Below are 25,601 nucleotides of genomic sequence, written 5' to 3'. Positions count from 1 at the left end.
ACGTGTCATTAAGGACAGTGGGCTGCAGTGCCATCAAGGTCTACATAATCCCCCTCAAACGGCGTGTGCTAAAACACGAATCCAATGCCCATATCTTTTGTCTCCACATTCTAATTACATTTTTGGCTCACCAAGCCATGCATGGTCCCATAGGACCACCTAGTGCCCAAATCAGCAGAGTCTGCAGCAACAAGAACAGGTCAATAAGAGCCCAAAGAATGAATCCCCATAGAGTCCTATGGACTACAATAAATGGGGACTAACACCGCCTACCAGCACCTGTAACCCGCCGGTAAATCTACCGGACCAAGTGGTGGTAACTGTAATTCAGTTTGGTGGTATTGAGGGGGTAAATCTCCCGAAACACTGCCAATGAAGCCGTGTGTTACTGGTCCTATTCTAACGAGGGTGCTCCCTGGAAGTATCGTGGCTGGGCTCACGAAATGACCCCTGTACACTGGGAACCAAAATCCACCAGGTGCACTGCCTTCATATGCATGCATAGAGGCATAGGAGGGGTTTATATGCTTTACTAAAGGGCACACATTGCCAGGTGCTGCCATCGTATGGCAAGCCCAGACCTAAACTCATAAGAATTCCCGCGCGCTTCACCCCACCTGGACAGTCGCCATATCTAAAGTACAGCTTTACATGTGCCGGTGCCTTCCCATGGCATGCTCGTCTTACCCGATACCCGTTAAGAGGCTAAATACGCAGATGCCAACTGGGAAGATAATTTGCAGCATTTTCTGCAGTTTTTCCTCAGCAAATTATTGCTGATGTGCTGAGCATAGGGTGAAAGTTTTGCCGGGACCGTCCCGTTATTAACCTCTCTGTCCCGGTGTACAGGCACTGAAAAGTAAAAAGAAAAAGAAAAAAAAAAGAAAAAAGTCTTATGATTTGTTGAGGGGGATTGTCGGTGGATACCGTACTCTTTTTTTTGTGCAGAAATCCTGCCATCTGGCCCACTACCACTCTGCCCACTCACTTTGAATCCCCTTCCCATACCTTCTCCCCTTCCTCTAGGTCTTCTTGCCTCCAAACAGCGCTCTGTGCTTCAAACATTCCTCTGCAAAGGCCACAGATATAGAAGTAGGAAAACCGTTTCATTATCATCCCCTTTGTATTTTAGTCCCCCTTTTGTTTTTATTGGCCCTGAAACTGTAGTCCTACTTCCATGTCAGTGCCTGGCTCGGTTTTTCATTATATGAAACCTGGTCACCCTAGCAGATCATCTCGTCACGCTGCTCATCCTCAGAAGTCATGAGGAAGCTGCAGATGGGCTGAGGGAAGGGTTTGGTGCTGCTGAAAGTGAAGAAGACTAAATGATTTTTCAGTGCACAGTGCTACCGTACAATCAGAGAACCAGGGTTTGCATGGGCATGGTCAGGGCATGGCCTTTGGTAACCTACAAGTGGCGACACCGCTATGGATGTGTAGAGGGGCGGTTGGCACGTTGGAAGCAGATAAGAGACCCTGGGTGGCAGTTGGCAGAAATGCATTTTGTCTGTGTTAGCAACCGTTCCAGGGTCAGGCATTTGTTATGTCCATATCGGTACAGATTTGATTTACTCTTGCGCTCCATTGCCATTCACAGACGCCCATCTCTGAACACCTGTGTGGAATTAGCTTTGGCGAATAGTGGGACTCATATGGTCTAGTCTTGCGTTTGTGCGCGTGGTCTATGAGAACTCTCTTTTATTGAGTTTTCCAAATTATTGGATTCGAGGGCACCAATAAAAAAAAAAAAATCAGAACGCATCATCAAGACTCGCCAGGGGTGCCCTTATTCACACCCCCATCTAATCCACTCACCCTCTTTTCACTGGCTACTTGTCCCAAAAAGATTACGCTATCGGCGCGGACCACCCCAGAATGTTATGGCTTGAAACCTACTTTTCTGAAATCTCAAGTTATTCGTACTATACCCCCACGAGGTGTGCACACTATGTTCCTCGGCAACCTCTGGTGGTTCTGTGCTTACACAGTGCCCGCCTTGGCAGTTGCCATTTCAGTCCTGACCTCTTCTTTGCGGAACAGCGTTCCCATGACTGTCCATAACCTTGATAGGCATCTGACACTTGGGTGCTTGAAATAATTAATGTTTGCCCTGCTAATCGCAGTTGACCACTTTTTCCTCTTTTTATCAGCAGCGCCACGATGCCTATAAGTTACCAAGCGCCATGTTAAGCTGCCATCAATACCAAACATTTTATTTAATGCTAGCATTAGTTTTGCTGAAGCTAGTTTTGCCTCACTGCAAAAAGTTTGACCTCAGATTGGCCTATGCACCATTACTTCTGGTTCATAGATGGCGCTCATTAGGCCGCAATTCATTTGTTTTATTTATTTCTAACGCGCCGGCAGCCCGCAGGCATCGGGGCACACAAACACAGGAACAACGCTAAAACACAGGGAGAGAAATGAGACAGCAGGTGATGTCAGATAAGAAGGGATTGATTTATTTGAAAAGTGTTGTTTTCAACATTTTCCTGAAACGTAAAAGGTTCATTTCCTGCCTTGAATTCTCAGGGAGAGTTCCACAACTGGGTGGCACGGACTGGAAAAGATTTGCCCAACCCCCTAGTGCGTTTGAAAGTGGGGTAGGAGGCCAGGGCCTTGTCGCTGGGTGAAATCGTCTAACGAGGGAGAAGCGAGTTATCGCTGTTTTGAGGTAGGAGGGGGCGTTGTCATACAGGCATCGGTGACCGAGGGTGCATGCTTTGAAATCGATAGAGTACTGCATAGAGCCAGTGCAGCTCTCACCTGTGGTTGCAGGTATACTCCTTCCACGGGATCCTTCTAACAATTCGCACAGCGTCATTCTGTATCCGCTGGCACTGTTAAGGCTAGCTCCAAGTAGCAGCGCCTTACTGTAATCCAGCCTTGGTAAAATGACTGCACGAGCGATAGTAGCTACGTTCACCTCGGTTAGGAAAGGTCGATTAGCTCCAGTCTTCGATGGTGCTTAATCGACACAGCTATTATTGAAACCAAGGTGACCCTTTAGCACCAAGGACGTTTATCAAATAAAGTAGTTGTAGCTCAAATGTGCAGCTTGAGTGGAATAATTAATTGCGGTTCATGGGTGGAGCTTGATCACCACAATTGCTTTGTGTCATGCATACATTTGAGAACAGTGGTGCTAAAGGGCCACCTATATTAATCTGGACTCACATGTGGAACCTTCGCTTCACAATTCGCTTTGGCTCATCAATGGCACTTTTGCAAAACAATTAGTTCCCACTCATATTACCCTTCAACGGCGCAATTTGTTTTGGCTCAAATATTGCAATTCAGAACTACATTTGCCTTGGGTCACAGCTGGCTCTTTAGCGCTCAATTTAATTCTGGCTCCTCCTAGAGGCGCTTTACCTGCAAAATAAGCCTCATCGAATGTGGCGCTTGAGCTCCGCTATTGGCTCCGGCTCACAGGCAGCAATGCGAGACTTGCACTTCGTCTCCATCCTCGATTCAGGTCATAGCAGGGCCTCGTGTGGCATAATTAGTTTTGGCTCACGAGTGGCAGTTTAGCACTACCTCGTGAGGCTACATTGTTGCGGCTGCTGGACGGTGCTGCAGTACCCTGTATTCTATTGTGGCTAGCTGCCACAGTAGCGCCACCTATTGCGGCTGCGCAGTCGAGGCACATAGGAAGCGTTTTGGCCCAGTCATTCGTTCTGCCTGCCGGATATGGTTATGAATATATGGGATGTGGCACGCAACAGATGGCACACAAAGCAAATCAGCAGGGAGGCAAGTGGAGCTGGGGAAGCGCAGGAATGGCTCTGCTGCTTCGAGCACTCCGGGTCTCTCGGCCTGGGACATGGGAGAGTCTGTAAAAACAAGACTCTTGGCGTAAGAATACTTACTTTATTGAAAGTTCTACGCGAAGGCAGAGGGAAGTCTGACCTCTACTGCGCGCACAAGTTTGAAATTCATTGCACTAAGGCACTTTGGAATCACAAAGTAGTTTGCATTATAGAAACATGATTCAATTAAGGATAACTTCTAGGTAACTGTGTCTCATAGAAAAGTAACTTTTTTGTAAAGAATATTCGTTTTAACGTATTGTGTAAAGGTTAACTGTAGAAACCAATTCACAAATAAAAACGTTAAATAAAATGAGTAGCACTATTTTATCTTTGAAGTAAATCATCGCATTGAAAGTGCTCGTGTCATAATGAAAGGGGGGGAACGGATGAAGAAGGAAGCGGTGGAATAAGGAAGGTATGGCCAGCAGGCATCGCAAGGGTTACATGAGGCACTGAGGAGGGCTGTCTTGACCAATCTCAAGTCTCTGGAGTCTATTCCCTAAAAGTCAAAAGTTTTCTAAGATATCAGGGTTTGTCCCGTGCTGTTGAATTCGTATACTTCCGGCCTGCGATGTTGGGGAAGTGTGTGAAGGTGAAGGAGGGATACATGGGGTGTACTCTCTCACGGGGTGTACTCTCTCACCTGACATTCACCATATCTGCAGGGGTCCCGACAAAGCCACCGGTGAATCCTAGAAGTTCAGAAAAAGACAAAACAATTAAAAACTCCCCTCTGAGCATGCGCTTCACTCCGACCCCCACACCTCCTCGGATCCCACTGGCAGTACGCCGATGTGCCAGCCCCATCTCCCACCCACAATCACCTGGCCCTGCCTTCGCCTCCAGCTCCTGGACTCACCCTTCGTGAAGAAGACCGGTCTCCAATCAACGAGCAAGAGAAGTGGCTAAGCTAGGAGCTTGCTTTCGGCACTTCAGGTGGTTAAGTGATGTCTGCACCTGCTGCTACGTCAAAAGTCAAGGAAACGAAAATAGTCCTCATGATCCTCAGTGGAGCGGAGCTCAGGCGAGTCCCCAAAGAGTGTAATTATAGGCGATCGACCCCAACGAGTGGTATTGCTAAATTCTAGCAATACCACTAGTTGGGGTTAATCTTCTAGCAATATCACTCTTTGGGTTGTTCTTCTAAGATCGACCGCAAATAGTGATATTGCCAGAAGATCGACCCCAAACCGTGATATTGGCAGAAAATCAACCCTAAAGAGTGAAATTTACTAGAATGTCAAGCAGACCATTTTTGAAAAGAATGCTAAAACTTCTGAAATCTTCATCAATTGCTCATTTATCAGGCTCCCGCTCATCACCTCAATCTCTGAAACACAAATGACTGCCCTGATTGGCCTTTCTATTAGATCACGCTCTGTTGCCATCCCAACTGTAAGGAGCCTATGATGAAAGGTTTATAAAAATCTTTCCACAGGTTTGGTTATTTAATTGCCGGTAGAAATAAGCCTTAATCTCGTATAACGAACCAGCAGCTGCCGTAAAAAGCTTTAAAAAATTGCCAAGCGCTTGTGAAATATTGTTCATGATTGCAGCTGCTGGGGGCAACTGAAGGGCTCACACTGCCTGGCATAGGACCTTCAGCCTGCAGCTCACCAGATGATTGGACTACGACTCGAGTAATCCCTCGAAATTGACAATGTTGGCTAAGACTCCAGCGAGTTGTTGTCCAAAACATCTATAGAGCCAAAGGTTGCTTAGCAGATCCCAAGTGGGTGCGCTTAAGACTCAGGGATACTTGGAATCCCACTCCCATTTCATGGAAGTCGGGGCATGTCTGGCAGGTGGCTTGCATGGGGAGGCGCTTAGTTTCAGATGAGCAAAGAAACACGCCCCTGCCCACATTGAGGTCGACTGTCAGAGGGGCTTGAGCAGGGCCCTTGCTTCGACCTAAAATGAGAGAAGCGCAAAGAACATGAATGCAGCAGATACATATATAAAAAATTAAAAAATGTTACCGTGTCCACTGCTGGGAAAGGGTTTGCTTTTGTAAGAGGGAGCAGCGAATTGCGTGGCGTGAATTATTTAAAGTGGTTAAGGCAGATTGACTTAAATTGGAAAGTCATTTTTACACAATGATTTTAAATTGTATTGCTGGTGTAATGATCTTTTTAATTGTGAAAAGATGTATTTCAATCCAATAGTATTTGTGATGGGGACACCAATGTTTCTATAGAGTATGTTACTCTTCTCTCACTGCGCTCATCCATGACGTATGAACAGTAACCCCTACCCTAGCAGTCCCCTTTCCAAAAAGGCCCCAGACTGGCCCATTTTCAATGACCTCTCAAAATCTGCCCCGTACAAACGCGCATTTCATTCCCAACAAATTCATCTCTCGCAAGGTCTGGTGCAAGACCCTTTCAACCCTTGCAATTAATGTGGGTTCCCACATCCTGGGGGACCGCTGTGACTCAGACAAAGAAAGCTGTGTAGCTTTCCTTAAGCAGCCTCTTGCAGTTCCCCTGCTTTGTTCTGCTGTGCAAAGGCCAATACACCTGTCCCATGATAATTTGCAGTCACACGCCTCCCCACCCCCCTCTATTGCTTTATAGAGGATTGCCACAGAATGAAGCCCCAAGGCGGGGCAGATGGTATGCACATTCCCCAAGGAGGCGCCAGTGCTCACAAACTAAAGGCTGTGTCACTTTAAATGTGCATGTGCAGGCCTAAGACAGAACTCTCCAAAAGGTGGTGTATAATCACAGACAAGCTTCATCCTGCTTTCAGCTCTTCAGTGTGATGCAGCGAATAAGTGTGGAAATGAATGAAGTTCAAGGTGGGGGTCATCAACCATAATCGGAATAAATATTTCAGGTTCCAAGCTACTAGCTAGGTATAAAAAGTGACTCACCCCTTCAATTACCCACATGCACACCATTTTACTCACCAACAGTTGATTACTACTCGCTATAGGCACATTATGAGTCCCGTCCTAAAAGAAAACCAGGGAAATAGCCCACTGGAGCGTGCATTAGGGAACATGCTCCGTTATAATGTATGCACCACACGGCTGCCTACACTAAAGTCCTTTATCCATGTTGCACTACATTCAACATATCACCTATGTATTGTGTGATACGATAGTCAGGGCTGAGATATGTGCTCCTGGGATACAAGGCTGCACCAATCGTGTTACTGATCCCTATGTGACTGATTTGTATTAACATAAAAAGATGCAAGTAATTCTGTTTTTTTAAAAGCAAGGTCTGCTAATCAAACCCTTCTTTCAGAAATGCTCCTTGCCAAAAGTATAAAATGTATAGTGCAAATGTGCCTTTGTTCTAACTACTCTCCCGAACACTTACAGACTCAGCTCTCCAGTGGCACAGAGTAGGTTCAAAGCGCACATGCATTCCTGACTGCTGATGGAACACAAAGTTCCTGCAGGCAGCGGTGGCTTTTTATTCTTCGGCACCTCTGATCTCAATTCTAGTAAGTGTCAGTCTGGTGGCACAAATATTTCAATAAAAGCCATGGCTGGTTGAGGTCCAGTGACTGCTAAGAGCACACCATTATTACAGCCACAGCTATCCGATATCACACTAGTGTACATTGGCCTCTAACCTGACGTTTCCATAGCTGCTTTGTTAGACAGTGGCCAGGATGCTGCCTCTTTTGAGCCTCATGTTGGAAAGCAGCACCTTTTCTCTCAGCACAGAACGTCCTACAGGAGGTTTCAATGGAAGCAGTGCTTTAGAGGCAGCACTGACACAAAGCCATACGCACATCAGTGAGGTGGCCATTGGAGTCCCTTGGAAGTCAGCAGACATGGGGGAAAAGGCAGAGTTGGAGTAACTAGAGGGGGGAGGTAGGCGGAGAGAAGAGTCACATCATCCTGGATTCTATTAGTGTTCTCTTCCATTACCTGCAGGCAAGGTACTGTGGGTGAGATGTTATAAGGCAAAGCGCACTTCTTACAACCACATGGAGAGGACCTCTTACACTATGGTTGCTTTGGACCAATGACCCAAGACATTTTGCCTTAAAAGGAGAGCTCCTCCTTTTCTGATTCATCGCTTGACTTCCACAAGAACAGGGAGGATTAATTTGAACCACTGTTAGGGATATAGTTTATCCCAGAGTTCTCTGCCAAGAAGGTGAGGACAGAAGGCATCCAAGGAACAGGAGAGCAATGTCCCATAACCATCCCAAGGGAACACTAGGGAGAACTGCTGTTGGACCAAGGCCTCTATTGGATGCACTGGAACCAGGATCTTGTACATTGATAGTGAAGCATCCCCTGCAGGTGCCAGCCAAGCTCTTTGGACTGATTGCGGAACAGAAGGACCAGACCTGGTCCTGGAGCACTTGCATTAGAACTTCCAGCAATGACATAACCAAGAATGTTTCCTCTTGGCTTTCCCCTTCTCTGTGGAATGCCTTATGCCAGTTTGTGCACCTTTGACACAATCCAATCTGCTGCAGGGAACTTCCATAGTCTTTCTTACCCTCAACTCTTGAACCCCACCACATCTCAGTGTTTGTTCGATGCCAAAGTTCCACCATCTCCGTATTGAAGAGCCAGGGAGTCTCAGACTCCCCAACTTGACAGCACCACCCGGTCACCAGTTCTCTTGAGTTCCCAGCAGACACCTCTGCAATGGCGAGACGTTGAGCTGACCCATCCAAACCCACTTGTTGCTGAAGGAAAGTCACCACTTCTCTGTCCTAGTTGTCACAGTCTTTCGGCACCGCTGATCTGGCCTGCTATTCCCAGCACATTCAACCCGCAAGCCAGTGCCACTGCCAAACAGCACTGCGTCATTGAGACACGTCCCCACGGTTCCACAACTCAACCCCAGCACAGCACTGACAGTGCCAATATTAGGGACTGTGAAGAGATCCTGGCACACTGGTCCACTCTTTGGAATCATAGTGACTTTTAAAACCTCCTTCGCTACCTTTATCATCAAGACATATCCTTTGAACATTGACATAGTGCCAGACTTATGTCTGAACACCCATGCTTTAGCTTTTAGTAAGTCACATCTTTTTTTTAAACTTTGAAGCAGCACAGCCCAGGTTCCTACATGCAGCACCTCCGTTAGGGTCCCACAGTGTGCCGGTGATATGCAGGGCACTCTTCACACCCAAACAAGATGCCATGCACAGAACTGCACGAGCGGGGCGCCATCATTTCAGGCAGATAACATGGCCCTTACTTGGGACGATCAGGCTGTCGCTCGGCTCAGCACCCAATCATTACCTGTTGATCCCGTCTCAGAGTCGGATTGCAGTGCCCTATTATCGGGGGGGCACTGCATTACTGCAGTCACCGGCACAGCCTGCGCTCTCCAACACGATGCCCAGGAGAGGCACTGTCCACACAGTCACTGCCGGGGCTCAGGCTATCCTATGTGGCGCAACACCACAGATTACTGCCTGGGTCGGCCTACTTTTCGGCACGCCACACATCAATGTTGCTGTCCGGGCCATAGCTATCACCACGCGGTGCACCCCAGTCATTGGGGGAGTGCTGCTGGGCCCACCACCTGCCCTAGATCCCGGAGCCCCCAGGTTGGAGGACAGGGTGGAACCCCTGCTGCTGTAAACTGTGTCGGGCCACTTCCAGCATACATAGCCCGGCAAAGACAAGCCTTCTGAGACGCTCCCCATCCATTGCTGTGTATTGTGCCACTGACATAGTTGGCCCAGCTGGAGAAGGTCTGAAGGGGGCCCTCCACGCTCATCTTGACATTCCTGAGATGCACCTGATGGACACATTCACAGTAAGGAGTCGGGGCCCTCCCTCTATACTACTGCTGCTGCTCTGGGGACACCTATCACACGAGGCCTTGGGAATTGGGCAACTGCAAGACAGCACAGGAGCACCTCCAAGCAGCTTTTTTGGCAGAGTAAACGTTCAGGCCCAGTAAGAATGTGCTTTATATATTCTAATTATAACGTACACTTTACATAGACTGTATAGCTATTTTTAAAGGACGCTTCGCTTTCTTTGCCTTTTCACAGAGGTGCTTGGTGTTAGGGTTTTGTGATGATGTGGCTTATGGTGTCTACCCCTTTTTATATAAATCACATGAAACTGCCAGAGTACTGCGGACTAACTGAACATAGCGATGTTACCACCTGCACACAAAAGAGGCCACACACCAGCATAGCCTTGCCACTGCGCATCCGTGTATCACTTGGTTCATAACCTAACCTAGGGTTTCCTTTCCTAGGGGTTGGGGTGATTCCTGCATTCCCCACCTTCCCTTTCCCTCAGTGCCAGTGCGGCATGTGAGGTTAGGACCCAGGTGGAGCAGGGACGGAGACAGGGGATTGATGGGGCTATGGGCAAATTACAAGTCAGAAAAGAAAGGATTGTGATCGCCGACACCCGTCTCCCACCAAGCGCACAAGAAACCACCATGCATAGTGTTTTCTGACCGTTTCATGTTGCTGTTTGATTAAGAGTTTATACAGTTTGAAACCTTGATTGGGCATTCTTTAGTTTTGATTATTGTACTTAAGTTGTTTGGGTTGCTACTGTGTCTTTTACACCTTTGTGAATGGCGTCACTGCTGGTTTGATAGTGTGTCTTTTCCACCTTTGTGATTGGGGTTCCTGCTGGTTTGATAGTCGTTTACACCTTTGTGATTGGGGTCCCTGCTGGTTTGATAGTGTGTCTTTTCCACCTTTGTGATTGGGGTCCCTGCTGGTTTGATAGTGTGTCTTTTCCACCTTTGTGATTGGGGTTCCTGCTGGTTTGATAGTCGTTTACACCTTTGTGATTGGGGTCCCTGCTGGTTTGATAGTCGTTTACACCTTTGTGATTGGGGTCACTGCTGGTTTGATAGTCTGTCTTGTACACCTTTGTGATTGGCAGCACTGCTGGTCTGTGTGTGCGGTTCTGCTACTGTTCTTCCCGGTACAGAGCAGGAGTCATTTGGACACAAAATGAAACTACTTGCTGCCTTAAAACCATTTACCATTTTTGCACTTCCCTTTTGTGTTTAAAAACCTGAGATTATACCAGATGTATGTATTTAACATACACAGGTGGGTTTTTGCTGTAGCCAAGGGGGAGGAGGTGTTAAATCTTTTTATAAGGGGCCCGCACATATCCTCGGTTGGCCGGTCTCCCACCCATCCCCATATTCGGCTCGGACACAGAGCCTTTCAGCACCCCCTCTTCTATAGTCCTCCTGGTCCTCGTTCACATCAACATACATCTGACAGATGGCTTCTGAAAGCCCCCAGCCACCACTTCCATCAGCAATCATTTCCTGAGGCGCCTACACCCTGCCTCTTATAGCAGCCGTACACTGCCTCTGATACCACCTTCACTCCCACTTCAGACCTAGATGCCGACGCCCGTGCCCCCACCACTTGTCTGATCCTTCTCATCGCGTCTTCCTATTCGCGGAACTGCGGTGGGTGCTCCTCTGCCCTGCTTACCTCCAAAGGCCCCCAGAAGGACCTTCTGGTAGAACGGAAGGGGCCCTTTGTTGTCCTTGGCCAGCTTGTCCCTCACAGTTTCGTAAATGGCAAACCGCGTCATGGAGTACGTCATCTGCAGAGGGGTAGAGAAAGGGAGTTGGCGACGGTCTTGAGTTGCATGATAGTAACTCCTAAACAGTTCAGTGATCCAGATTCCTGAAAACCTTTACCAGGGGGCAGACATTCAAGTTGCAAACTACTAGCCAACCACAAAGATTCACTCGCCAACTCAATTCTATATATACACAAAGCACACAATTTTTTACTCGCCAAGAGTCAAATATCAATAGCCAATGGCTAGTGGCGAGTGCACATTTTGCACCCTGCCTTTAACAAGCGTAGCATTAACAGCCATCAACCAAATGCAGCCTCTGGAGACGGGGCTGTGTCATTGGCGCGTGATTTCAGGGGCGAGAGCCTGGTCTTGACATCTACCTTACCTGGTTATAGTTGGGAAGTAACCCGCACCTGTGGCACAGGCTGGTGACAGCCTTCAGTTCATATATAACTTCTATTGAGAATTAGCCTTTGGTTAACCCAGAGGCTGTCTACTGTAATCTCGCAGTACACCATATCTAGCCATTACAGCGCAACAACCACCATATTTCAGACAGAGACGAGCACAGACATCTATAGTTCTTGCTTGACTCTAAAAACAGCACTGCTTCACCACCTGTAGTATATACGCATCCCACCCAAATGATACCTGGGGTGCAATGGGACTAAACCAGGGTGGATAAATCAGCCGTTGTGCCCTTACTTTGTCGGCTGCGAACCGTTCCTGCGCGGCAGGTAAATTGCACATTCAGGGGTGGACTGGGAACTGAAAGAGGCCCTGGAAATAAATACTGGGGACCAAAAGAGGCCCTGGAAATAATGTTCAAAGTGGCCCCATATGACACATTTTCAGCAAGCCCAATGCTTTTACTATGAGAAAATTTGGAAATACTACACAAAAGAAGCCCAGGGTGCAGAGGCCACCGGGAAATCTCCAGAGTTCCCTATAGGCCAGTCCACCCCTGTGCACATTTGTATTTTGCTGCCTACTGAAGAGGGAAAATCGAGATCAAACCCATGCCCCCTCACCCCAGGCGCATATACAGAAGAACAGCAGGAAGAACAAGGAGCGCACTTATCATTTGAACCAGGCCCCAGCGCACCCATGGGTGACAAATATGCTGAAACACACCCACTTCACCAACAGTGCAACTTCCATTCTACATTAGAATCAATGCTGCAATATCAGAATCTACAAACACATAAATCTCTGTTTAAAGGCTTGCAAATGCCTATATGAATTAACATGGTCTAATTGCACAGTGTAAAGCCATGTTTCAGGAAAATTACAGCCAAGTTCATTTCTCTCACTGAACACTTGCTGCAGAAGCCTTCAGCAATGCTCCTCGCAAAACCCACGAGCAGCCAAGGTCGCGCATTCAAGATAAGATTGCTTTCTGCAGACAGACATTTTTAATTCTCCACAAATGCGAATAAACCACGGCAACCCAGTGTGTTTTTTTCTTTTCTTTCTGGGAAAGAAAGACATTTTCGCAAAGACTCGCACAACATTTGAAACATAATTGTAACAAGAATGGCTCAGCCCAGCCAATCAGCGCTCAGAGCTCAGGTGCGAACTGCTTGCTTCAGCTAAAAAGTTATGGGAACAAAGTCATAATGCAACAAGTTAGAATTAGGTAATGGGGGGCTGGCACAGCTAAACCAACCCACTGACGCAAAAGGCTAACATCCAATTGTCAGGCTCTCTATAAGGGCTACATAGGTAACCTATCACTTAGCAGCCAATAGCAGGAGGAGATAGGTTTCTGGGAGCTGATCCAATTCTGTGACGTCAGCCTGCAGTGCGATTACAAAGCTGGCTTGCAAGCCAGCCCCGGGGATCGGGCGCCTGAACTCTCGATGTGCACGATGCTCTGCGTGTTTTTTTCTTTTTTTGCTGCCCAGAAATAAACACAGTTTGGAACAATGTGGCTGCCTGCTGGGGTCTCTGTTGCATTTCTGTGGGCCATATGGGAGGTGTTGGGGTCTCCCATAGCTGGTGAGGGTATGGCTGCTGGCCCCCCACTGCCCTGGTGGGGGTCCAGCTTCTCCCCAACACTCCTTACTGGGGTTTCGAACCTCGGCCCTGCAGCATCTGCTCGAATGTCAAATCCCATCGAGTTCTCTTGCAGCTGCTGGCTTAATGTTGTACATTTCAGTCGCCTGCTCATTGACCCAATTCCCAAGCCCCCTCACCGACCTGCCCCTGCAGCGATCAGCGTTTTGTCATCTGCATTTAAGCAAGCGATGAACGTGCAATTGCTGCAGGCACAGCTGTGCGTTTAGGTAATTAGTGGGTGTGAGGGGTGGCTTTTGACTTTACTTTAGCACGTCCCTTAGTGCCAACGGCGGGTGATTAGGCAGTGGTAGGTGTGTGACGCTCTATGCTGTGGGAAAAATGACTGAAAGTAATGGTGGCCATTTCAGATGTATTTTCTTTCCCGGTTTTCGTCGGCGTTTATACAGTGGAGGAAAGGTAGGGCCTGGGTATGGGATTTGTATTGTGTGAAGCGTGGGTACGGGTCATCGGCAAGTGGGGCGAGACAGCAGGGAAAAGTTCCCCTACTCTTTTCTGTACAATTAGATCCCTGGAGAAACGTTGGAAGGTCTGGAGTGGTGGAGGCGCTCTGTTACTGGAAGAGAACAGGCAGGGGTGGGTTAAGCGTCTTAAGGACGCACCACCCGCTCCCCGCTCCCCCACCCCACGATCATTCTTCAGAAAGATCGTGAGCAAAGCAGCTGCTGTAGCCAGCAACTTCCCTGCCCCATCCAGCCCTCTGCAACAACTCAGTCATACCATCATATTCTTGACACCCACGCTGAGAACAATTGTGGTTTAGATCTGGGAATGCACGGTGGTGGGAGTACGGCCTGCGACTGTAGGGCACCGGGTTTTAATGCAAGACAGCACTTCAGTGCAGTTGGACAGCTTGACCTTGCGAGACCCTCAAGGAAAGTGTATGATCTCGTGTAAGGTCAAATGGGCGAATCCTCCCTTCTACACCGGGGTGGCTCACAACCTGTATTGTATACTCACCCTGGGAACCTGAACACACATGCACTTTTAGCAGAGCTTGCAGTGTTACTTCCACAATTGGGCACAACACAAAGTGAGGTAATCACTAGACAATTAGTATCTCCCAAGCTACACATCCCTCACCGAAGACCTCGACTGTACCTGCCTACGTATGTATGCCTATCTTTAGGTTTCGCTGAAGTGCCGCCGGTCTAAACTGGGGTGACAGGACAGAAGCAACACTTTCCCCTCGCTACAACTGCAAAAAAACATTTTTTTTAAAAAAATTCTAAACGTGTGCATTAAGTAAGGCAACTATTTAATTCCTCCCTATATGCCGCCCAGAAGGAAAGTTAAGCTACAAAGCCAATGCGCTTCCATACCAGGGATCAAAATTGAGATAAGCAGGAGCCAAAAGCAGAACCTGGGTATTCAGCAGCAACTGGTCACCAGAAGATACCACCTGGGGAACCAGGAGCGAGTAAATAGCGTTCCGCAACTCTAACTTCCACATAACCTGCAAAAATATAATTGTGTCCATTATGTATAACCCCTTATGTTTTAAATGTTGTATAGATGTGTCCTAATGTTTATAGATTGTCCCAAACACAGAGTTAAATTCTGTTCTGCAGCAGTTGGCCTGGGAACCCAAAAGTAGCTCCTGGTAGCTGTTGGTGGCAAGCTAACCAGGCTGAGGCAGGAGCTAAATAGCTCCCAGCCCCCTCAATTTCGAACCCTGTTTAAAGATATAAAACCATCTACCTTTGCTTGGAGAGTGCAGTTTACCAACAAGGTCGACCGCTGCTTCAGTGGTATATATTAGTGCAACACCTTCTTCAGGACCAGAACAGCCCATACAAATGCATTCTTTTCCCCATGTAGGCATTACCAGTCTGTTATCTGGTAGCTCTTATCATTGCGCTAAATTCCTAAGCACTCATTAATGGTGAAACGATTGTGTAGCTCGTGTACTTCATACACCAGCAGACCCCCATGGAATCTTCAGAATTATTTTGCTGCTTTTCAATTCCAAAAAGGTGTCAATGAGTTTCTCTCACAAACTGTTAAAGACAGCTTCAGAAATTGCTGTATTCCTTCCTCTACTGGGGTGGACCGGCTTACCCTTCCAGAATTGGACCAGTCAGTGCCAGTTCTCTAACGAGTCAGCAGGATCAGCCTTCCTAGGACAACCAGGGTTTTGTTGCGACCTGCCTGATTTTCCCAAACCAACTTAAAATTTAGTGAAGCCATGGAGTTTATACACCAAAGCCCGATTATTCAATCCACCAGGTGCCCCGCCTCCTTCACCATTGCCCATCTGCCTAGCGTGATGTAAAGCAAGGCGGGAGCTTGGTTAGCGCCACCAACGGGATAGCGGTCAGGCCAATCTATGGTTAATGCTTTGAGAACACCTATGTCCCCATAGGGTGGCACCACCTGGTCTCTAAACCCACTCAATGAAAGATGGGCCAAGTCTGCTCAAAAGGCAAACAATTAGCCCTAGTGACCTTGCTTCAGCTATAGATAGTGGTGGCCAAACGCTGAACAGAGCGAGACCAAGTAAGGCAACATTATGCAATGACCAGAAAGACAATTGACAGAGATATTGTTTAGTCACATTTGTCACAAGTACACAGAAAGAGCGAATCTCATTAGCAGGAGTGTTAAGGACACCCCTGTCGAACAGGGGGGTTAAAACTATTGATTGTCACCACATTCGCCCAAGGCCTGTGTATGTGGCTGGGTGGCAGCAATATCCGTTCCGTTACACCAGTCCGCAGTAGAACAACCTGTTTAAACTGGAAGGGTGAGGATTAGATGCAAGACTAGCATCCTCAGAGTCTAGTTAAGGGGTGCCTGCATGTAACAAAAAGGGGACCAAACGAACTGCGCAAACTGCATTTGAAGATGTGACCCTCACAATTCGGTCCGATGTAATGGGCCGAAGCTATGTTCGGAAAACCTTTTGGTCAAGGTAGCTTTACAGAGAATCTGTGGGTCGCCCACTGGCTATACCACTCCTTCAACTTTCACCTCACGGTTGACTATAGGGGGCGACCTGGCAGCAGCTTTTCATTGATCCACGGGAAGGGGGGGGCTTCAAAGATCAGTGCATCTTCAAATTGCAGAGGAGGACCTAATATCTCAACAGGGAGGCACTCTTCCCCCTTCTTTGATGGATCTAGTGAACCAATGAGCTTGCTTAATTGCAAGAGAAGTTGCGTTTGTGAGAAAGGTGGAATGAGACAGTGGGGGTCATTACGAGGGATTACCGGAACTGGTAAGGACACCGGTCCCGGGAATCCCTTACCACCCTATTCCGTGGTCCCTTAGCGGGTCCCTTCCTTAACGCTTGGTTTTACCAGGCGCTATGGAAGGGAACCGCTAAGGGACTTCAGAGCTAATAAGGGTACCACAAATTGCGGTACCGTTATTAGCTCCATCCCCATTCCCATTGAGCCCTATGGGGTTCAAATGGGAATGAGGAATAGTTCCCGGAATGGGGACTTACCGGGTCCTCCAGGGTTGGAATGACCCGGTCAGTCCCTATTTCGGGAACCCGGACCTAGAATCCGGTAAGGGGGTAGCCACCGCATTTTACTATTGCATTTCTATGGGAATCCAGCCCATCATATTGCGTCTTTTAGCCCCGCAACAGCCTATTTAGCCCTACACCCACCGTCTCCTCCATTTCACCAACCCCTCTATGGAGGCCAGAGGTCCCGGTTTCGCCAGCATTGTTGCAGAATTGGGCCCACTCTCCCCTATCAAAAGAGTTTTTCTTTTTATTCAAAAACCTCCAAAAACCTGTTCCACTTTCTGGGAAAGGAAGTGTTTCCCTGGCAGAATCCGAGAAGCAACCACAGAGAGCATGAATCACACAATGTTCATTTACCAACAACTCAGCACACCAGTTACAAACCAAACAAAAAAATAACTATTTGGCAATTGTGAGAAATTTCACGGTCGGCACGGTGGGTGTGTACTCACCTGGGTATTTTAGAAATTTTAAATGAAATTGTATGATGGTAGTGCAACCTCCAGAAAATATGTGGGACTAATCGGCACACATTTGCCTATGCTCACTGCACAACATACGCATAGCCCTGGGTACACTAAGCGCTTTGGATAAAAGTCCTATATAAATTACACATCATTATCATTACTTTGGGTGGACACAGCCTACAGGCGCAGTCCCCCCCGTCAGGTTTACATCCAGGAGTACACCACGTCATCTCAGGTGGAGGGCCAAACCTTCCCCGTTATGGCAGCCCGATTAAAAAAGGCTCCATGAATCTGTCCTGTTCTTTTGTGTTGAACCTTGTAGCTAGTGGCAGCATTCATATACTAATCAGAGTTTAATTAAAACAGGCCCACATGGAGCCTGGCTGCAGAGGATAACAAAGAGGACAGGAACCTCCAACACCCTTTCAAATGCACTGTCAACCTGATGCCAGCTCCCACCCTCAGTATCGATTGACAGTGAAATGTCATGTCTGGGACTTCGGCTTTACAGTAGTCATCCCAGCAGAAGGTACGCGTATGTGGATTGACTGAGCCAGAAAGTCTGGTCTCGCCACAGCTTCAAGGGAGACCTGCCGCTTTAACCAGTAACCACAGAGCGCCCCATTAACCAGAGGAATCCTTTGATCCAGAACAGACATGAAGACGGGTGGGACTTAGTATTCCATGTTTCGACCCCTTTACCTTTTCTGATGCAAAGCACTCTGGTTATGACCTCACACATACAGGAGATTGTTGATGGGGACTACACCAATCACTGTGTCCCCCATTTGGCTTCAAAAGTAGGCTAAGCCCCTCTTTTGACAAATCTGAAGGCTAGAAGAACTCATCATTGGACCATAGCTACAGTCTGCTTTGCATCTTCTGCCAGTAAAGGAAAGCAAGGCCATCCAAGAGGGAAGCAAGATCCCTCTCCTAAACATCTCCCAGGGAACAGAGGGAGATACTGAATCCAGAGCACTGCCAGCAACTCTAGAACCGGTATCCAGCCAGCACACAGTGTACCCTGCTAGGCTCTGCGGCAAGCTTACTAGGTGGGAAGTGCCAGAGAGTCTCTGAACCAAATAAAGGACAAGGCAGCCACCTGCAACACTCTCCTCAGCTTTGGACCATCAGCCTTAAAGGACGACACAAGCCCAGTGAAGAAGCTAGGGGGAGTGCATCGACAAGCATCCACCAACACCTGCCTCAAAGGACATTTTCGAGCCAGCCGAGCCCCACAAGCTGCAAACGACTGCATCGCTGACTGTTATGCCGCAGCCGCTAAAGCCGCCCGAGACGCCTCGACCAGTGCTTCAGAACTGCCGACCAGCACTAAGACAACAATTACCCCGAGCCGTCATTGAGACCAGCCTGCAGCTGTCCGACCAGCTTCGGTTGCCGAGGTGCCTGCCGCCTGATACCCGCATTCGTGAACCCTGTCGTAGAAGATGGAAAGCGCCCTGAAACCGACTCAACCCTGTCAAGCACCATGAACTCCTACAGCACAAGGTACATTGTGGTTCTGTCCCCCTGGTCCTTCTCCGAAGGCCCCTAGAGACATTTTACGACCCATTGCTCCCTTTGTGTTGAAATCCTTGAACTACTGCGATTAATTACTATACCGACTAGCCTCCTGTCAGAATGAATGCCTTTTCATTCTTTGAAACGGTCTGTCCTCTGCATTCCTTTAAAGAGTGGGTTGTATTTTGTAGTGTGCGAGAACAGTCTGTTTTCATAATAAAGTAGAAATTTGTATACAACCTTGACTGGACAGTCCTTTTTATCATTGTAAATAACTATATTTTTGCGGTGTTGCAACTAACCTACAATCCTCAAACCTGTCGTTTCGACCACGTTGACAAAATTGGACACAGAGGTTTATAATTCGTTTGTGTTTCCAATCTGTTCAGATCCTATCTGGTGCACTAGAGGTGTGAGGCTGAGTGATGGTTTAGAAACCGACATCCACCACTGGACCACTGGTTCCCCCGTGAGTGTATTCACCACAGTGATTTTCCATTAACACTTAAGCCAGATCTCCACCAGGGTGGGCACAAACCGCCAACCTTTCAGTTAACCACCTACATTAACGTGTTGTGCCACATACACTGCTTGGAAATTAATCCTAAAACAGGCCTGGAAAAGCAGTCGGATCAAAAGCTCCTTTGTTTTTAACATAGGTACAGTCACAGCACCTTCCATATGGCTTATAGTCAGGAGAATCATACAAGTGTCGGGGTCAAACTATTTCCTAGCACTACTGTGACACTGCAGGTGGGCAGTCCACCACCACTGCTGCTTCTGCTGCCACCACCACCCACAGCTGCTCCCCAACAGTGTCAACATAGTTGGGGTTACTCTACAGCTCGCACCTGCTTGATGTGGTTGATGGATGCCCCATCAGCACATCATAATTAAAGTGAGCCAAGTGCTGGGGCACACAAATAAGTGCCAGCTCTGAGTCCTGGCAAACACGCCACACAAATTAAGCACTGCAGGAAATGGCGGGAGTCCATCCCACCCCCCTTGTACCAATACTGCAGAGATGGTGCAGCCAGAGTGCATTGGTAGTCCTACATTTAGGTCTGTGGCCTATCCAGGTTTCTTTATCTTGTAAATCCCCCTCATCCTACACTCCACTCCACTCCACTCCACTCCACTCCACTCCACTCCACTCCACTCCTGCCGTGGTAAAATGCAGTAAAGCCTCTCATCCTATCACGCAGCCTCCAGTCCGATGGGGTGATACAGCTTTTTGCTGAAGTTTGGTCACAAAGCTTTGAACTTGGATCGTGAATAAAGTAACCATAAAATGAATTTGTGGGTTCCCAATATTCAAGGAAAATGTATCCTGGGCAAGAATGGAGTTCAAATACGCAAAACAAGAATCCTGCCAGTTGGCATCTTATACATTGTCAATGCCGATTACAATTATATGCTTTTTCTTGGCATGGTTAGATATGATTGTCAGAGTTCCCGCATTCAAGATTTATTTTCATTCGTCCGTGTTTAACCCCATGGATTAACTGATTTCTAGTAGAGTCGGTCATCCCTTTTTGTTTATATTTTCTGCCTGTCTGCCTTTCCCACTACCCATTTCAGATGCCTGTGCTACCCCCGCTCCCTACCTGTAGCCCCCTTGCTACATCCCAGCTAGGCACGCGCTTTATAAATCCCATGCATGTTTCTTGTTACTCAGCATGCCATCATTCTTTGGGAACGCACTACACCGACTGTACTGGGAATCTTCACCGGTCAGTATGAATTTGGTCCCCTCCCCTTTTAGTTTTCTGCACAATACATCAAATACCTTTACTTGCTGTCAATTCATCTGTCACACCTCTAGTATTTAAGATGATTTTGTTACTTTTCCTTTGCAGAAATTCTGTTCTCCTTACCTTTAGTTTTTTACTATTCTCTACTGAAATTTTTTTTTATGGATCATCAACTTTCTACTTCAATTGGATCACAGAGTTCCATCCTACCAAGGAAAATGAAATTATTGAAGCACGATCATGGATTTCAATGATTCACTTAATGGTGTCTTTCATTCAATGGAAAACATTGTTAAAGTATCCTTAAACGCACCACTAAAAAAAATCTTTCGTACCGACATCTCCATATTAAGAATATTTAGAGTGCTCTACCCGCAGATGTAGTCTCATAATGCACATTCTTACATTATTTTGGTTCCATGTAATAATGTTGCCACAAAAATCTCGCCATGCAAAAATATTGCCGAAAAATGGCCGTTTTTTGTGGCAACATTATTGCATGGAACATGCGGGGGACACCCCCGCAACCGCCAAACTTGTTTTTTTCTTTTTTTTGCCCCTGTCCCCATATATATGGTCACCCAAATAATATCACCACAACATTTTCCCGGCGAGATTATTTACGGCGACCATATATATGGCGATATTATTATCTGATACCATTATTTTACTGGGGCACTTAACTAAAGTGATTCTGGGTAGGAGCACCACTGCAATATTTCGAATGTGTTCCTTATGCAATTCTTTTTGTACGCACTCATTGCCTACCCTCCATACTTCTGCCTGGCATTGGAGTTGGGGGACTTGTGTCTGCACCACGCCTGAGAGTACACAGGACACTCCAGAGCTTTTGTGAGTTCCTGGAAGGCACTAGGCTGCTTCCTCACTATGCACTGGTATCGCTGCAGGCCCCTCGCCTTCCTTTGACCCACTTATACCACCCTTACCTCTCCCCCCATGGCTGGAAATTAATACAATCTGTCACATCATCTGTTTTATACGACATCAGTGAGACAGTGGTACAACTGAGACCACATGGTGACGGAGGCATTGAAACAATATTTGAAACATTCTATGAAAATAAAGTTTAGCTCAGCTTCAGGCGAGGTTGGCAGACAATTCCAGATTGGTGTGCACCTAAAACGGGGTGGTTATTTCGACCTGCTTGAACCTGCCTTAAGCAGGCAATCGTCATTGTGCAGCCTGAAGCATCGTTACAGTGCAGCCTGTAACATCTAGGTTGTCTTCCATGGGGATACAGTCACTTGGGGGCATAAACGTTATGTATTAGTGATGCGGTTTTGACATGGACGTTACCTTGAACCAGCGGCCAGGTCAATTTCTTGCATGGGAGCAAGGGCGGGGGCGGGGGGTGGAGAAAATCAGTCTCTTGGTTGTGTTTTCACCTTTGTTGGCAATGCCAGCATTAGTAAAGTCTGTGCTGAATAACAGGACGCCGCTGAGTAATCATAGTTATCTCACTCTCTTTCAATCGTGGCTGAAGTTTATTCAACAATCTAATCTGAAAGGAACCACAATGCTGCCACTTGGCTGACGTTGGTTGCCCGGGAGAGGCGCCCGTCAAGCACTACTAGCAGCGGCTTAATTTCTCCAACTGTTCCAAACAGAGAGTCACCAAATTCTGGAAAAGATTTCAGAGGACCACGTTTGGAGACAGCTTATTTAGCTCCTACAAAGCTCTTTCTCGCCTCCCTTTAATGAGAAACCGCTCTAATGCAGCAATGATTTTCTGGTATGAACACATTACTATGGGTTTCTAGATCATAGTACATTTCCCCCTATTTAGCCAAATGTATAAAAAGGTAATGTCTATAAAAAGGTGTGAATCTCACATAATATTGTGCAATAGCTTCAAGTCTATGCTAAACATGTGGGACCTGGTGGGACCCCACAAATGATGCTGTTCACAGGAGCCATGAAATAATCTGAATGCTCTTCACAGACACCACCAATTAGTTAAGTAGGACTAGATCCTGCCTCTAGACATGTCCGAGGTTCTACAATCCTATGAACAAAGCCAATGGTATCAACTATCCATACATACAGGAGGGCGATACTGTTAATCTTCCTGGCCTTTAACCACACTGCTTGCTAACCAACCACAGCTCAGGTTTCCAATTGGGAACCTCCTCTTACTGCGACCACCTACCTCAGATTCTCCCACCAGGAACAGATTTTGTAGTTGGTCATTGAAAGTGGGTTTTGTTCTGCAACGTTGCCACCAAGTTCCGTTTTGTACTGGTGACAAACTAACGCATCGACAACATCAACAATGAGAAGTGCAAGTGCTCATATGGATGGAAAAAGCTCCCCCGGGCAGCGGGCTGGTTTCCACTGATGGATTTAGACGTGATTTCTTCAAGTGCTGAGAGGGGCACGACTGCCAGCACTCCGACATTCTCTTCGTCTTGCTTGTGACTGCCTAGGCATCAGACATCCCCCACTGTGCTCCTTTGCGCGTGGTTTTAGGGGTGGTTGGTTTCCGAGTTCGCTATTTCTTTGCATTTAAGTTTGACAGGACATCTGTCCATCTCCAATGACTTCATCTTTTCTCATTTGCCTTAGCTGGTCAAGAAGGAATAGGCAAGACCTTTAATTACAGCAGTGCAGCCTGGCAGGTGCCATGTGAAATGCATTGGGTTAGAGAGATTTTTCCACAGCCCTGTGAGAGATGAAGAACCATCTGACCGATGTCTCTCCTCCTCAACAACTGGGCCATCACGCCGCCCCCCCAAACCATCCGACTCGCTAGCCGCCATCCGCACTCTCCTCCCCACCACCCTGTACAGCTGTACCCCTCCTCTGTGTCTCTTTGTAGCCTACCCCCGCTGCATATCTGTTGTGTTACCTCTGAAAAGCACTCTGTTGTGCATCTGTACTGGTGTACACCTCTGTAAAGCGCCCCCTTGATTCTAGGTTAGCGGTCAATTGATACCATAATAACCTAAAGTCCAGACACGGTTTCCAACCAAATGATAGAGCAAACCAGTGGTTGCTATGGTAATCCCAATAGTTATCCCTAGAGAATATACCACGCTGCTATACGTTAAAAGAATTCACTACATCTAAAAAAAAAAAAAAAAAAATATGCAAGTATCTAAACGTCAAATAAGCTCTCAGGGTTATGCATAGCAGCACAGTAAGCCACTACCTGGTGGAGGGCACAATTCACACAGGGCTAAGGGGATGGAATATAATCTGATCCCATGACAAAAGTAAAACACATTTAGAGTAATATTCTGGGGCCAGACTCCCCATGTGAATAGTGGCAGTAACACCCTACACCCCTGGTACATGGCAGTGACAATACAAATCTACATGTAACACCAAGAGGGAGGGCATGTGTCAACAAGTAGCCAGCAATGCACGAAGGGCCACCAAATGTTAAGAACTGGAATTAGTCAATACCCGAGCCATAGGGTCTCATTAGACTCCAAGAAAAAAAAACAACAACAAAAAACAGCAGTGATACACAATAACTTCTATACACTGCAGTGGGCAGTGGTTACAAAATAAATAGAAAATCAATTGGTAAAGGCTACAATTCCATCCTCTTCATGGAAAACTCCAGGGACGCAAAGGGAACCTATGACAAATGGGAGTCTACTGGTAAATGCCTTAGAACGTCACTTTAAAGGAGCTTGTAGAGTTGGCAAAGGTTCCCTATAGAAACAAACGGGACAAATTCCAATGGCACAGCAGTGGTTATGGCAAAAATGCCAGTAAATCTCTTCTACGCCAAAGGAGCGGAGAGGACTCCAGAAGAGACCCTTTTCAAAAGATACAGTTCCAGGTTCGAGGCCCAGAAGCCCCCCGGAAGAAAGGAAGCAAAGCAGGAGTCAGGCCAATGAAAGACGATGGTAACCCACAGCAGGGGAGGAAGGATAGCTCAGGAGCAACATGTTTGGTCTTGGAAGCAAGACAACGCAGAACACCACAGGTTCCAATCCCGATCCTGCGCTTTGAAACAACTTGCTGATATTAAGTGCGTTATAAAAGATCAATTATAAAATTATTAATAAGGAGTCCTGGATAAACCCACTACCACTACCCTTGGCCCTCTCCCTGCTCCCACCTGTGAGGCTAAGAACCTCGGGGTCATCTTTGATTCCACGCTTTCATTTTCTGCACACATCTCTGATGTCTTAAAGAAGTCAAACTATCAAATGCACCACCTCCAAAGTATTCTTCCTTTCCTCTCCTTCCCCCAGAAGCTCACTGTCTCTCGAGCTCTGGTTCTCTCTAGACTGGACTACTGCAACAGCTGCTTCCTAAATCTACCTGCTACTACTCTCCGTCCTCTACAAATCATCCAGAACAGGACTGCAAGACTTATCCTTGGCCTCAAGCCCAGGGATCGTAGCTCTCCAGCCCTGAACTCTCTTCACTGGCTCCCAGTGGCTGCAAGGATTAAGTTCAAGACCCTTTGCATTGTCCACAAGGCCTTCTGGGTCCTGCGTCCTCAATACCTCCAACTCTCTCTTTGTAAATACCTTCCTACTCAAGCTCTTCGCTCCTCCATCTCCAGCTCCCACAGGGTCAGTCGTTTCTCCAAGCAACGAGTTGGTGGTAGATCTCCTTCGGCTGGGGCTTCCCTCTGGAACAACCTCCCTGTATCTCTGAAACTTGAGGAGAACCATCTTTGGTTCCGGAAGCACCTCAAGACCCTTCTCTTTGCTTCTGCTTTCTCTCTTCCTCTCCCCTGCTGATCTGTCTGTTTCGGCATCGGGCACCTGGCTACCCTCTGATTTTGGGCCCAGATCCCTACCCACCCAACTGCAGACCAGAACTGCTCCCTGCAACTGGGTCTGTATCTGCAACCCTACAGTCCCTTTCCTGTACTTCTGCGCTCATTTCTTGCACTTGTCATTTGCTGGCCACACTACCCGTTTGTCATCTCATGTTCAGCACTTTCCGGTGCCCACCAGCCCAGAACCCAAGACT

General features: G+C 47.4%; 1 protein-coding gene across 4 annotated transcripts in view; it reads right to left on the bottom strand.

The window, feature by feature from the left end:
- SLC25A10 (solute carrier family 25 member 10) overlaps window positions 1-25,601 on the bottom strand; it is a 257,944-nt gene that overhangs the window by 33,729 nt on the left and 198,614 nt on the right. For all 4 annotated transcript variants that reach the window (XM_069655277.1, XM_069655279.1, XM_069655281.1 and 1 more), the window contains exons 3-4: window positions 11,241-11,355; window positions 4,459-4,507 (exon numbers count right to left, since the gene is read on the bottom strand). In XM_069655277.1, coding sequence (XP_069511378.1) covers window positions 4,459-4,507; window positions 11,241-11,355 — 164 coding nt within the window. The remainder of the gene's footprint in view (window positions 1-4,458; window positions 4,508-11,240; window positions 11,356-25,601) is intronic.

Source organism: Ambystoma mexicanum, chromosome 3q (genome assembly GCF_040938575.1).
Source record: "Ambystoma mexicanum isolate Mex_15411 chromosome 3q, UKY_AmexF1_1, whole genome shotgun sequence".
Classification (NCBI taxonomy): Eukaryota; Metazoa; Chordata; class Amphibia; order Caudata; family Ambystomatidae; genus Ambystoma; species Ambystoma mexicanum.
The sequence above is the reverse complement of the archived record's forward strand: the minus strand, read 5'-3'. Positions and strand labels throughout refer to the sequence as shown.